Below are 13,161 nucleotides of genomic sequence, written 5' to 3' on the forward strand. Positions count from 1 at the left end.
AATAATGAGTCGGTACTAGGCGAACCTATAGTGTAGAACAACTACTGTTGAGTCCCAAAAACACGAACCCTCAAGGGAAGTCGAAAAAGGTTCGAGTTATTAATACGTTAGCAGATGTCTGACTGTAGATGAATGACATTGTATCCATTGAAGTGAGTCTCACTCCACGTGAAGCAATCTTCACGTCTTTGTTGGCTGATCACCAGCCTCAGTCTAGCAGTACAGTGTTTTTAAATCTCTTTTTGTCGAATGAATTTAGAAGTAATTTGGTGTCGATTTTATTTTCAGAATTCAGCCTTTCAAACATGTTTAGCTCTGCAAGCACTGACTGCAAGACCAGATGAGGTATTTGAATGTACTGTGCTTGTTCACCAGGACCGTGGCTTAGTCCCCTGACCCTCCCACCGACGTAAAGTGCCCATTACTTGGAAGTGTCCCTTACGCGCTAGTGCGGCCCTTACTTGGAATTGCCCCTTACTTTGAAGTGTCCCTTACTCGCTAGTGCAGCCCTTACTTGGAAGAGCCCCTTACTCGCTAGTGCAGCCCTGACTTGGAAATGCCCCTTGGAAGTGTCTCTTACTCGAAAGTGCTCCCAACTTTGAAATGGCCCTTACTTGGAAGTGCCCCTTGGTTGAGATCACAAGGCATTGTAAAGTTTGGTTACAACTGGAATCGCGAGTCAGTGCCTCCTTCCTTAGAACACGTTCTAAAAGTAGTTCAAATATGTGGCTGTACCCATTTATTGATCTCCCTCCCTTTATGAAGGTTTTCACTTTACTGAAGGCTGAAACAAAGCAAATTACCTACCAGTTAGATTATAAAAACCGAAACCAAAGTAATTTCCTGATTACTTTCGACACCCACTTGAAAGAAACGCTCTAAGGCAAGATTTTATTTTATTAAAACTGATATGCCGTCCTTATTACCTCGTGAAATGCGATAGCAAGTCACGAGTTGTAGTGGGTGAGTAGACTATGCCAATGAAATACGCAAATCAGCAGTCGGTCACTATCTGTAAAGTTTTTGTAGTAATTCTGCTGACCAGTATATTAAGCCTGTGAAATCACTGCATGAGTCAATATTGCGGGCGCACATAACGTTTTACACATAACGAAACTGCGAGTGATGCACTAAAAATGGAAACTTTATTATTATTTTTTTCAATTTTAAGCTTACTAGAAGTGGTGTGGAAACAGCATCTCGCATACTGCAGCACCTTGGTGAAGTGATGCAGACGACACAGAGAAGAATGCGTTCCAATAAAATAGAAGACAGATTTCTACTTAGTCAGGAATTTATTCAAGCAATGACAAGAGTGACATCCAACCTGATCGAAGCTTCTTCAATGCTCATTGACAGGTACACGCATATGCCCCGGTACCAACGTATAAATTCTCCTAAGCGATTTCAATGCATTTCTTGTAGGACTACTGGAAGAATTCTAATCTTGATCATTGCTTGTTTTCGCATGGCCTGCATGTCTTGAGGGATCATGAAAATGAAAGTGACTTTTTTTTTGCTTGTAAATGAAGATGTTTATTTTGTTTATATAGGAATCCAAGGATGTTAGGCAGGCAAGACGCCGAGGAGAATGTTCTTCTCAGGGCAACGGAAGCTGCTGAGAAGCTCATCAAGGTTAGCAGTTGCCCTTTAGGTCTTATGAACCGTCAGACTGGTTAACCCACGGCAAAAAGCGCTTTAAAAGCGTATCTCAGTAATTTATTTCTTCGCCTCTGCTCAAACATTCACCGAAATCGTAACGGCGGTTTCATGATAACATCCTGTGAAACACGACCATTCGCTAACCGTACTTCGCTATGTGCTGAGGAAAATCAGTTTTGGATTTCCTGGCGTTATCAGCAACAGCGAAAAGTCAGAAAAGTCTAGCGGCAGTAAGGTCCTTGTTTGATGATTGGCGCTTTTCAGTTGACCTTGTTGAGGTTTCGAAATATTTCGGGTTTTTTTTCTAATATTATTTCCTGTTTTTTTAGTGGAATGCCTCAATAAACGGCCAGATCTCAATGATTAGATTAGATCGTGTTTTGGGGGGTGGAGTTCATATCGGAAGCAATATTGTATTTAAAACATTTTTCGATATATATTTGAAAGTGAAGTTGCGTTTTGAAGATTTTAGTAGCTGAGTTTGATAACGCGGCTTTTCTACAATCCCAGACAAAAAAGTTGGGACATGAAGCAAGTTCTCGCCTCCCACCACTTACAGTGTTGATAATCAGGTGATTTTCTTTCTCTTTTTGTTGGGGGAAAAAAAAAAAAACCGCGACATTTTCCAACATTGATTGGGGGAGGGGGGGGGGGGGGGGATGGGGGATACGTGCTAAGTGTCCCAACTACTTTTGTCCGGGATTGTAGCTATATCATAATGTAAGTTAATGTATGCTCAATAAACGAGTTTGTTGTTTTCAGGCCAAGTTGTCGGTGCAAGTTCTCGGAGAAGCGCCCCTTATCCTAACTACACCTAACATCTGGGTGAATGCAACACAGTTGACTTCTATCAGCAATTCACTTTTCTCTCTCGGTGATGTCGAATTTCACATGCCCACAAACCTTGAGAAGCAGCTCAACACTGTATCTGATGGGAAAGAAGGGAAGTGTTATGGAACTATGATGACTGTTTATAAAGAAAATCCCTTCTTCAGTGACATGGTAAGAATCTGAAAGGAATGGCTTGTCTTTTAACATTTTTTGATTATGCTTTTCAAACATTTAATCAAACAAACCATTAAACTCTCAAGAGAGGCTTCAATTTTGATTTAAGGTGGCTCGCAACTGTTTCCAGCACTTTCCAAGACGTATATTTTGTATGATACCATTATTGTAGCATCACTTGTTAAACAGTGGACTGGTAGTATTCATCCTTCAAAGTGTAGCTGTTAGAAAAGTGCTGGAAACTGTTGCTAGCCTCCTTAAATATTATATGAAAGCTATCAGCTTCCACTATTTCATTCCATGACTTAACTACCCTATTGAAGAAATAATGTTGATACCAGTTTAGTTTCACCTGGTTTAACATAAAGATTCTTTGTTGGTTAGCTTTGGTAGAATTTATTTAGTAAACTGAATCTTAAGTAAAAGAATCTTCCTATGCTATCCATGGTTTTGAAGTTGATCTCTTACGTTTTCATTTTGTTTCAGCATCACACCAAAGTTGGTAGCCTGAGCATCAGTAACTGCTATGGAGAAGATATAGAAGTGCGAAATCTGAGCAGTAGTATTGTCATCTCAATACCTCACGGAAATCATAAGGTAACGATGTTGTTATAGTCATTAATTGAACCTTCGGCTTATTTCGGCTCTCGACAAAACCTTAATAAAATACTTTTCAACATTTGTACTACCTTTGCTACTGTTTCAATTCTGAGTTGGCGGCGAGGGCGGGGGAGGGAGGGAATGAAAAGATACTAGAATACCCAGGGGTGAGAGACCGAAACTAAGAAACCTCCCGTGGGACGGATATCAATGTTTTCTGGAACAACAGTTTTTGAAGTGACTATTCCGTCTTTCCTGCCAGGTCGAACAATTTACGAAGGAATACTTGTTACACTGGAACCATGAAAATAATCATGTTATAAACCAAACAGAAAAGAGGATAAACCAGGTGCTGCAGATCCATTTTAAACCACTGTCCACCTTGGCACCTGGATTTGTTGTCAAACTCATTCTTAGCAGGTATGTTGCGATGATTACCTCATTATTATTTAATCAACAGACAAATGATTGATTTCTTGTTTTACAATTTGTTTTTATAGCACTGCCAGTGCAGATTCATCCTCAGAGAATCGCATTGAGTACTCAGAGACGAGTTCAGGGACGGCCATTGACTTCTACTTGAGCCATGAACAGCTAACTAATGGTAACTTAAAGTTAACGCCCACAGCTTCACAGCTCACGGCGTAGGAAAATCTTTCTGCTGTGTGAAGCTGGCGAAATGCTGTCGTAAATTTCTTATTTGAGGAGTCTTTCGCTGTCTTCGCGTTTTTTTAAAGATGAGCCACACATTAGCTTTATGCTCACGTTTATTTTAAAGCTTCGTTAAAGAAACTGAAACTTTAAGTCACTCATATGTCAACTTCACGCAGCTTTACGCCAACTTTACGCACGGTAGCGTCAACGTCGTCTTTTAAACCTAAAACGGCATTGAAGTTGTAGCGTTAAGTTGGATGACCGGCCATCTTTAAGCAGATTTTAGCCAACTTTAATTTTCCGTACATCTCCATTTTCATTCCGTGGTTAGCATACCAGTGTTGAGGTATATTTGCACTCTTTGACATCTCTAGCAGTTTCCTGGTTTTTTTTTGGTAACTAATAAACCAAATCGGAGTTTCAAGAATCAGCGCGTTTTTATCCCTAATTTATTCTCTTCTTTTGTTATTCAAAAAAGAAATCAAAAGAAAATTGTAATAAATTAGGGATAAAAGCGCACGTGCACTGCACTGATTCTTGAAACTCCGATTTGGCTTATAGTCTTATTTGTTTCAGCTTCAGGGTCAGTGAATGTGAAAGTGCTATTGGAAGACACGGCATTTTACCGTATTAAGTCGGTAGGAACATATTTTTTTATCAGCTTTGAAAAGCGCAGGATTGCACTATGCAGACCACTGCTGGTCCCATGAATCTCATTCCTCTTTTCTGAGATCTGTGATTGCTGACATTAGAGCCATGAAGTCATTTGGTTTAGTGCCGTGCTGATTAAGCGGACTATTATGTTTTGTGAGGAAGGGAGGGGGGGGGGGGGGGAGGGGATGGGGGTGGTTGGACAATTTTCTGGGGCGTGAAATTTTGTTCTCGCCTTTAGGTTATGCATGACTTTTTTGGTGGGCAAGAGCTTGTGGTAATTACTCTGGTTTTGGTTTTGGTTTGACTACGGTTTGAGATTGGCTGAGTGCTAGTAGTTTTATTGGTAAGTAACGGGTGATTTGTACGATGGCGTCATTTGACTAAATCTACCAGAATCTTTCACATTTTCTGTTTCTTATGCTAATCAGGAAGTTGTTGTCAAATGACGACAACGTGCAAATCTGTTATTGTTTTGGTTTTGAAAACCGCTCGAAAGTGAACCTATTCGCGTTTTTGTTGACTTAGATAAAGAAAGGCCCGAGCTTAAGCTACTCGTTGGGTGTCCACTGGAAGGGCTGTTTTTACTGGAACACAGAGATCAAGGATTGGTCAACTGATGGATGTGAAGTGATGGACCAGAGCACAGATGAAGTGCTTTTCTGCAGGTAAACGCGGGCAACGTAAAATGTGATTTCGCTCAAGCATTTCCTGTAGGAATACTGAAACCAGCTGCTTGTGTACAGGCTTTGGGTGTTGCTTTTGTTGCTAAGCTGAAACTATGGGTGACTCTTCCAGATTACTCTCAGATTTATCTTGCCCGCTCGGGATTACGCGCTGTGTCCCGCGAGAAAAGTGTGTTCCCATATAATAACTCCTTTATTGACCAAGCTTGCTCGGTCAAGATGGCTGGATTTTGGCCTCGTTCCTGTTTTTTTTTGTTTTTTTTTGTTTTGTTTTTTTGCATGTTTATGGACCTCGACTTCGGCTCGGTCCATAAACACGCAAAAAAGAAGTTGGCCAAATATTCAGCAATCTTGACCTTACGTTTGGTCAATAACCCATATGTTATACTGGTGATTGTCCTGTAATATTTGCTAATTCGTTTGTGTGTCTGTTTCTTTTCGTCAGATGCAACCATCTAACAGCATTCAGTGGTGCGTTTGTGTACCCACCCAACTCACTGACAATCGAGGACCTTACAGACGCTGACAAGTGAGTATTTTAGTGATAGTTAGGGACTGGTCAAAAAGGATAGGGGGGGGGGGGGGGGAGGGGTGGGCCGGAGCATTTCGAAATGTGGTGGATAAAAAACACGTGGCCCACTCCTTCCTTTTGGAACAAAATTAATAACCCACCCCTAAGTAAAGGTTTAAAATTACATGATCCACCCCCCTTATAAAACATAAAAATTTGGTTTGCATAAGTCAATGAAAACAACACTTTTGTATGAAGTTGTCCGTACGTTTAGATTTATTTCTTAAACAGATGCAAGAGCATGTATAAACTCTTTTAGTTTATTTTGTATACAATTTTTACTTTTTATATGTTAAAAAGGCACAAAAGAGAGGTTTTTTATCATTTTAATTTCGGCTAGATGTAATTTTAATACGTTCGAAAATAAATTACACATCGGTAACGCTGCTACGCTCTAAATGTGTGGCCAACTTTTGCAGCAGAATCAAGCTTTCCATTCTTAAAAACAGTACTTCTAAGTAAGTGCCTATTCCGGTTTTAAAATAGGATGACCCACCTCCACGTGTCGCTGAAAATCGAACGACCCACCCCTTTCTGAGGGCTCAAAAACTGATGACCCACCCCCTCTCTGCTCCAGCCCACCGCCCTCCCCCGCCCCGATACTTTTTGACCAGTCCCTTTATTGTATCCTCTGCATATGTTCTGTGGGTGGCCAGGCAGTGCTCGAAAAGATCCCGGGCTGGGACATATATTCCAGTTGTGAGCGTCATTTTGATTGAGTTTGCTGCTGGTAATTTTCTTCAATCTTCTCCATCCTTAGCCATCCTTGTTCCTTTATGGATTATTATTATCTCTTTGGTCTTTATCTATCTTATTAAACTGTTATTTTCAGGTTTCATTGCAAGGTAATTTTGTATAAGGCCAAAATAACTCAAAATATCGTGACTGAGCTCCTTTAAGACATGGTTATTTTGGTTTGGGAATTGCAGTTGGGGGAATGCGTGTGGTTGATTGGAACTCAAGCAAATTAAAGGAGTTTCTTCACGGTTTGGGCATCTTGAAAAGTTCAACCCCAAATTTTTGAAGTTCGTCGTTTGTAATCCGTATTAATCTTTTCCATCCTTAATCATCCTTGTTCCTTTATGGTTCATTATTATCTCTTTGGTGTTCTTCTGTTTTGATAAACTGCTATTTTCAGATTTCCTTCAATGTAAAGGTGATTTTTTTACGGGGCTAAAATACCATGACTGGTCTCCTTTGAGTTTGTATCCACCTTGTGAATCTCCTTCACGTTTGTTTCTCTTATACAATGCGTTTTTCTTCCAACAGGTTAAAGAACAGTCCAGCGACATTGGCTCTTGTCATTAGCATCGTGGCGCTCTATTTGGTGCTGCTTGGCTTCTGTGTTCGGGCAGACAAGCATGACAAGAAGAAGCTGGGAGCTGTTTACTTCAGTGAAAACGTAACTAGTGGCATCTGTCAGAGGTAATACACAGTGATGCTATTTGTCTGACTTAATATCGTCTGACATTACCGATATTAACCTACGTCGGGAAGGTTAGTGGTTAGTGGACTGGACTCCATATCACGCAGTCCTGGGTTAAAGCCATGGCCGGGGACATTGTGTTGTGTTCTTGGGCAAGACACTTCACTCTCACAGAGCCTCTCTCCATCCAGGTGTATAAATGGGTACTGACGAATTTAATGCTTGGGTCACCATGCGATGGACTAGCATCCCATTCAGGGAGGGGGGGGGGGGAAAGGGGGGAGTGGAAATGCTCCTAGTTGCCTAATGCTGCGAAAACTGGAGATAATTGCATGCCTAACGGGTCATTAAGTGTGAACACAGACTTTCCCTCATGTTGGCCCACTTCCCACACGTTACTGCAAGAGGCTACCATGATAATGCCAAGTAATTGATTTCAGGTTTCAAATTACTGTACAGACTGGCCACTGGTTTGGAGCAGGAACATCTGCTAATGTAAGTGGTTAAAGTGTTTTGACCTGTGACAGTGTATTAATGAAAGTGGTTTAACTAGTTTGTAAATTGTCATGTGTTTCTTCAATTGATTCGCAAACGGTTTTGATAGCTAGTTGGACTCCCCGGGCATTTAACAGGCAAGGAATACGTTTTATTAGTATGGTAATCAAATGGTGACGAGTGAAACTAGGAAATAATTTCAGGTGTGTCTTGTCGCAAAATTCAAATAATTTTAATTGCCTAAAGGCAAGTGAAGTTTTTTTTTTCTCACAAGTATACCATTTGATTACCTTTTGATATCATGGGAGACAAATTACACTTACAATCGGTTTTTGACTTGTTTGTTGTTTCAAGAAATTTCGCGCTAAACATTGCCATGGCAATTTTGTAATTTCACATCTGAAATTATGAATTGACGCTGAAATTTCGCGCCAAAATTAAGGAGTGGTTTGTCACTCATGATATTATGAAAATAATTATGAAAGAAAACATCAAAGATTTTCTTTGTCGACGACATTCTCGTAAACAAGTGTATGCCAAACACGGTATATGTTAAACACTCGAAAGACTGTTTTGTGTGTTTATGGTCAGTTCCGTGTAGGATAAAAGTTGTTCTAACTCCAAAGCGCAACTAAACAGGTTGCCTTCAATATGTATTGCATTTGAAGGATGTTGGTCCAGTCGCTAAACTGTCCCTTCTGCGCGCTGTAAACGGGTTGGACGTAGGCGGTAGAAGAGGGATTCTAAGGTAACTTGTATGCGCATGCTCAAAACGAGCCAATCATCAGGCAGCATTTTTTTTTCTCCTGTGGTTCCTCCAGAATAGGTCTTTTCTTAACAAACTGTTGGTTTTGTTTAGGTTTTTCTTACACTCCATGGCGACGACTGGATGTCTGATCCCATTGAGTTGAAGTCGGCCAAAGGCAAACCTCTGTTCGAAAGAAGTTCCTGTGATGTGTTTGTTCATCGCGCAGAGTGGAAATATCCTTGTCGCGGCGTAGGAGGACAAACAGACCTTGAACGGTGAGACCTTTTGTTGCCAATTTTATTTCTCAAAATTGGTAGTATAGAGAAAAGGAAATCCTTGGGCTTATTAAGTTTGGTTGATGCGTTTTAGCAGCCTTCCTTGGTTTCAGTGCTTCAAAGGAAGATAAAGGTGATGCTTTAAATTTTCAGATCGCGCTCGCTCGATTACCTTTGAAATGATAAAGAGAGTGCCCTTTTTGGATCACTTTTGCTCTAGTTTCTAACAAATGATAAAAACAGAATCCTTGTTGGATTGTGCCAGCTTTAGTTTTAGAATCTCGCTAGCGAAAGATCTTTGTCTTTGACAGCCGAAGATTTGCGACGTTTCAGATGGCTGCACGCCTTAATTACAGTATTTTGTAGTCATGACCCGACTACAGACCACGTGGGAGTTTGGAACCTCGAATTTTCCAGCATAAAAGTCTGCCACTTCTTTTCGTCAAATTTAGAGGGAAGAAGGTTCTAAGCCTTGGAGGGAAATGTGTCTTGAATAACCCGCTGTTTTGTTTGTGTGTTTGTGTGTTTGTTTGTCTGTTTTGTTTAGGAATGTTTTAGAAACTTCAACGAGTATAAAGCAAACTGACTTAACAATATCGTTGCTGTTTCAGTTTACCTGGAAAGGGTCTTGGTAGTATCTCGAAAATCCACATCTGGCACGACAACTCAGGGGATCACCCAAGCTGGTTCCTGGAACACGTTATTGTCAAAAATGTGAACAATGGTTCAAAATGGTAAGGACAATACAGAATCAGGAACGTACTTATTAACCTGGCCCATTAACTTTATTATGGGGGTGGGGAAGGGTACTGATTTTGTGGTTGAAATTAACCTGATGGAAGCAAAGATGTAACTAGATGTAATATTTAGGCTACGTCCTCACTACGCCAGAGAAATTTGAAAACGCAGCTTTATTTCTCCGTTTAGGTCTACCGTCCACACTAATCTGTCACGAAAACGGAACTTTTTGACGCTCCTCAAACCGGAGGCATTCTAAAACGACGACTTTTCATTTTCTTGTGGACGGAAAACATTTTGAAAACGGAGCTTTTCGCAAACGATGGCGTCGCGATAACCACGTGATTGTCATGTCCGAGTTTTCCTCAACGACAAATCCAAAACCCCGCTGATTGTTGCGTTTTTAAATTCCTCCGGCGCTCGGATGCGTTTCAGGGTGAAACCTCCGTTTTCAAATTTCTCCGGCGCAGTGTTGACAGGGCCTTGGTCATCAGGGAGAGTGAAAGGAGCTAACTCGATCCCTGCTTCATGGTCAATCAATGCATTCAGAACTTAGGCACGTCTGCTGAAGTTTTCTTAAACACATGCATGGCAACTCGTTGCCCGAGTTGACTTCAAAATAAATATTTGTGAATATTGCTTTCACGTTTTGCTGCAGCGTCTTACATGTAATGACACTGATGCTATCAATTTGTTTGCGAGGCTGTGTTTCTTTTTTGAAGAACTTCTGACAATGAGGAGCTCGGGAAACGTTGACCAACTAACATATAGATTGCCTAATCTGGTTTAAACAAAAGAGCTTTTAATATTTGTTAGCAACACCAATAGTATGTTCAAGACGTGTATATCCTCGAAGAAAACAAGTACAATTACTGTAACAGAATTCAATATCTTTATACTGAAGTTGAATCACAGAGGCATTGACCCTTTGAGGAAACAGAAACTGTTTTTTTTTTCTTTTTTGTCCAGGAAACAATAGGTTGAAGACAGACGTTGTTCTGAAAGGGGTGGGAAAATGGCTTTTTCTTTTTTTTTGGTAACCAGAAGTTTATCACCGATCTAAATAGAATATTTGATCAAAGGGGGCCTAAATTGGCTGCGTTTGTTTGTTCAATAGGTTTTTCAACTGCAACAGGTGGCTGGCTGTTGATGAAGAAGACGGAAAGGTACAAGTTCTACTTGATTAGTACAAAGCAGCTTTTAGCTGAGTGCCGTAAAACCGAAACCAAAGTAATCACTCTGGCCAATCACAGAGGACGCAGACAATCCACTGAACCAATCAAAACTCCAAGTAATTACATGTAGCAGAAGCAAAGTGCGGGAAAACGTGTGCGAACAAGTCACAATTGGTTTTGGTTTTAATTCTAATTGGATGACAAAAGGACGAGTTTTTTTAGCCAATCCTTTTAGCGTAGTAATGCAATACCAAAGCAAATACGAATTTCGACATTCAAGTGACAGCCGAGCCTACTGGGGATTAACGTTTTTTCAATTAGTATACAAGAGCAAAGATACATTATCATAATTAACTAAGTAATAAATGCGGATATTTTGATATGCTTATTATGCTTATCATATCCTTCAGGTTGAATGCGAGTTTAAGGAGACCTCAAAACATTCCAGCAGTTTGAAAATGGTAAGTAATTCTGGTTATTCAGTTAAAACAAGAACCCAGTCAGAGAAAAATGAAAACTTTATCTTCGAGAAATTATTGAGCCCAGAGTTTTGGTCAGCGACGTTGCAAAGCAACATGACGTCACCTCATTGCACTATACTAGCACGTGATTGTACTTTGTTTTATTTGGTAACGATAAGCACTTAAATGGCTGGACCATCAATGTTCCCCAAGGTCGAGGGGAAACAAAACTCACTGTTTCCCCCGGGGCCAGTCATTAAGAGCTTTGTTATACCTCCCAACTCAAAAGTAAAAAAAAAAAAAAAACTGCGAAGAAATCGTTTGCTTTACGCCGGCTGCCTCACATATTTGCCGCGGTTTCAAGGAGCACGACCTGATCACGTGCGAGTCGAAAGTTCAAGTTGTTGGTTCCTTAGGGAGTTAGTGAGTTTTGTTCGCCCTGGGGAGTTAGTGAGTCTTGACCCACGGCACGTGACACGTTTTCCTCCAATCGGAAACGATATTTGAGTTGGGAGGCATAACAAGTACTTTTGGTTAGCATTAGACCTGCAATGTGTTTAAGGGTACCGACACATTGTCCGACGCATTTCTTGGCAAGTTCCCTGCCTTTCAGAAACTAGTGCAAGTAGTATTGAAAAGATGCTTAAACAACTTGCGTGGGAATCGTCTTCACTATCAAACCACTTACTGTGTTGTTGCATACTGTTAGCGCCCAAAATGCAGTGAATTCAGCATCTCTGTATATCTTGACCCTAATTTTGCTTTTTCATTTTTGTTTCTTATCCTTCCCTTTTCCCTTTCAGCGCTTTTCCCAACACTTCTCAAAGGGCATTCTGGACTATCACCTGTGGTTTTCACTCTTTGGACGGCCGTCTTACAGCAGGTTCTCACGTGCACAGGTAAAAAAGATTGCCCAAGTCCACAAAATCGAAATCCTTTTGTTTATTTTTTAGCATATCATGAGTAGTGCTTCCTCGTGCACCAACTGGATTACAACTACAGATGCCAAAGTTTGAATCACTTTGCAGGGCATGACAAACAGTATCACACGGAACTACAGTGTAATAGCTTTCATTTGAATGGTCACACACTAGGATTTCATCAACAGACTTACAAGTTAGAATCACCTTGTACAGCGTCATAAACAGTACCAGGTGGATGTAGCTTTCATTTGAATGGTCACATACAAGAGGACAAAGCTTTCGATTATGTGATAAATGTGAAAGTTACTCTTTCGTAGCCCTTTAGGCTCCGTCCACACTAAGCCGGAAGAATTTGAAAACGCAGCCTTATTTCTAATGTTAGACCTACCGTCCACACTAATCCGTCACGAAAACGAGCTCTTCAAATTAACCCGGACGAATTTGGAAAACGCCGGCTTTTCGTTTTCGTGTGAACGGAATACATTTTGTCGGAAAACGGAGCTTTTCGAAAACGATGCAGTAGTGTCATTTCCCTGACTGAAATTCCTCCGGCGTATTGTGGACGGAAAACATCTGATGCGTTTTCAGAGTGTAACCTCCGTTTTCAAATTCCTCCGCGGTAGTGTGAACTGGGCCTTAGTAACGGTAATGGAGCGAAATTATCTCATGACCATTCTAACAGTTTTGTGTTTGTTCTGTCAGCGCTTGACCTGTAGTCTGTCCCTACTGCTCAGCTTTTTCTGTGTCAACATAGCCTGGTACAGGCCGAAAACTGAGGTACGTCCTTGTAGTCATAACAGTAAGTTATTTCGAAGTTGCACGTACCTCTGTTTCAAAACGAGTCTTGGTGCTCAACCTTTCATATGGAAATGAGTTTTTCTTGCACATTCATTGTCTAGCAAATCAATGAATGTTGTGCACCAGGGTTCATTTGGAAAAGTGAGATAAAAAGCAACCTGGAAATGGCTAGATTTTCAAGTTGTTTGCGTTTAGGCTGTTCATGGCCTTTTATGTAAGAAGTAGACCACTCTAGAATGTAATAATTTTAAGCAATGCAAGTCAAAACAAAAACATAGGCTATGCGAATGGAT

The 13,161-nt window shown here is 40.7% G+C and overlaps 1 protein-coding gene across 2 annotated transcripts in view; it reads left to right on the forward strand.

Moving 5' to 3' along the window:
• LOC110041153 (polycystin-1-related protein-like) overlaps window positions 1–13,161 on the forward strand; it is a 61,635-nt gene that overhangs the window by 21,368 nt on the left and 27,106 nt on the right. For both annotated transcript variants that reach the window (XM_089285280.1, XM_020746434.2), the window contains exons 19-36: window positions 289–345; window positions 1,172–1,359; window positions 1,554–1,635; window positions 2,425–2,664; window positions 3,154–3,264; window positions 3,530–3,687; window positions 3,768–3,871; window positions 4,498–4,559; window positions 5,101–5,240; window positions 5,704–5,787; window positions 7,099–7,254; window positions 7,696–7,750; window positions 8,610–8,773; window positions 9,385–9,507; window positions 10,629–10,677; window positions 11,097–11,147; window positions 11,951–12,046; window positions 12,773–12,847. In XM_089285280.1, the coding sequence (XP_089141406.1) occupies window positions 289–345; window positions 1,172–1,359; window positions 1,554–1,635; window positions 2,425–2,664; window positions 3,154–3,264; window positions 3,530–3,687; window positions 3,768–3,871; window positions 4,498–4,559; window positions 5,101–5,240; window positions 5,704–5,787; window positions 7,099–7,254; window positions 7,696–7,750; window positions 8,610–8,773; window positions 9,385–9,507; window positions 10,629–10,677; window positions 11,097–11,147; window positions 11,951–12,046; window positions 12,773–12,847 (1,995 nt within the window). The remainder of the gene's footprint in view (window positions 1–288; window positions 346–1,171; window positions 1,360–1,553; window positions 1,636–2,424; window positions 2,665–3,153; window positions 3,265–3,529; window positions 3,688–3,767; window positions 3,872–4,497; window positions 4,560–5,100; window positions 5,241–5,703; window positions 5,788–7,098; window positions 7,255–7,695; window positions 7,751–8,609; window positions 8,774–9,384; window positions 9,508–10,628; window positions 10,678–11,096; window positions 11,148–11,950; window positions 12,047–12,772; window positions 12,848–13,161) is intronic.

The sequence above is a fragment of the Orbicella faveolata genome, unplaced genomic scaffold, assembly GCF_042242905.1.
Source record: "Orbicella faveolata isolate gen_17 unplaced genomic scaffold, um_ofav_v1 contig_13, whole genome shotgun sequence".
Taxonomy (NCBI): Eukaryota; Metazoa; Cnidaria; class Anthozoa; order Scleractinia; family Merulinidae; genus Orbicella; species Orbicella faveolata.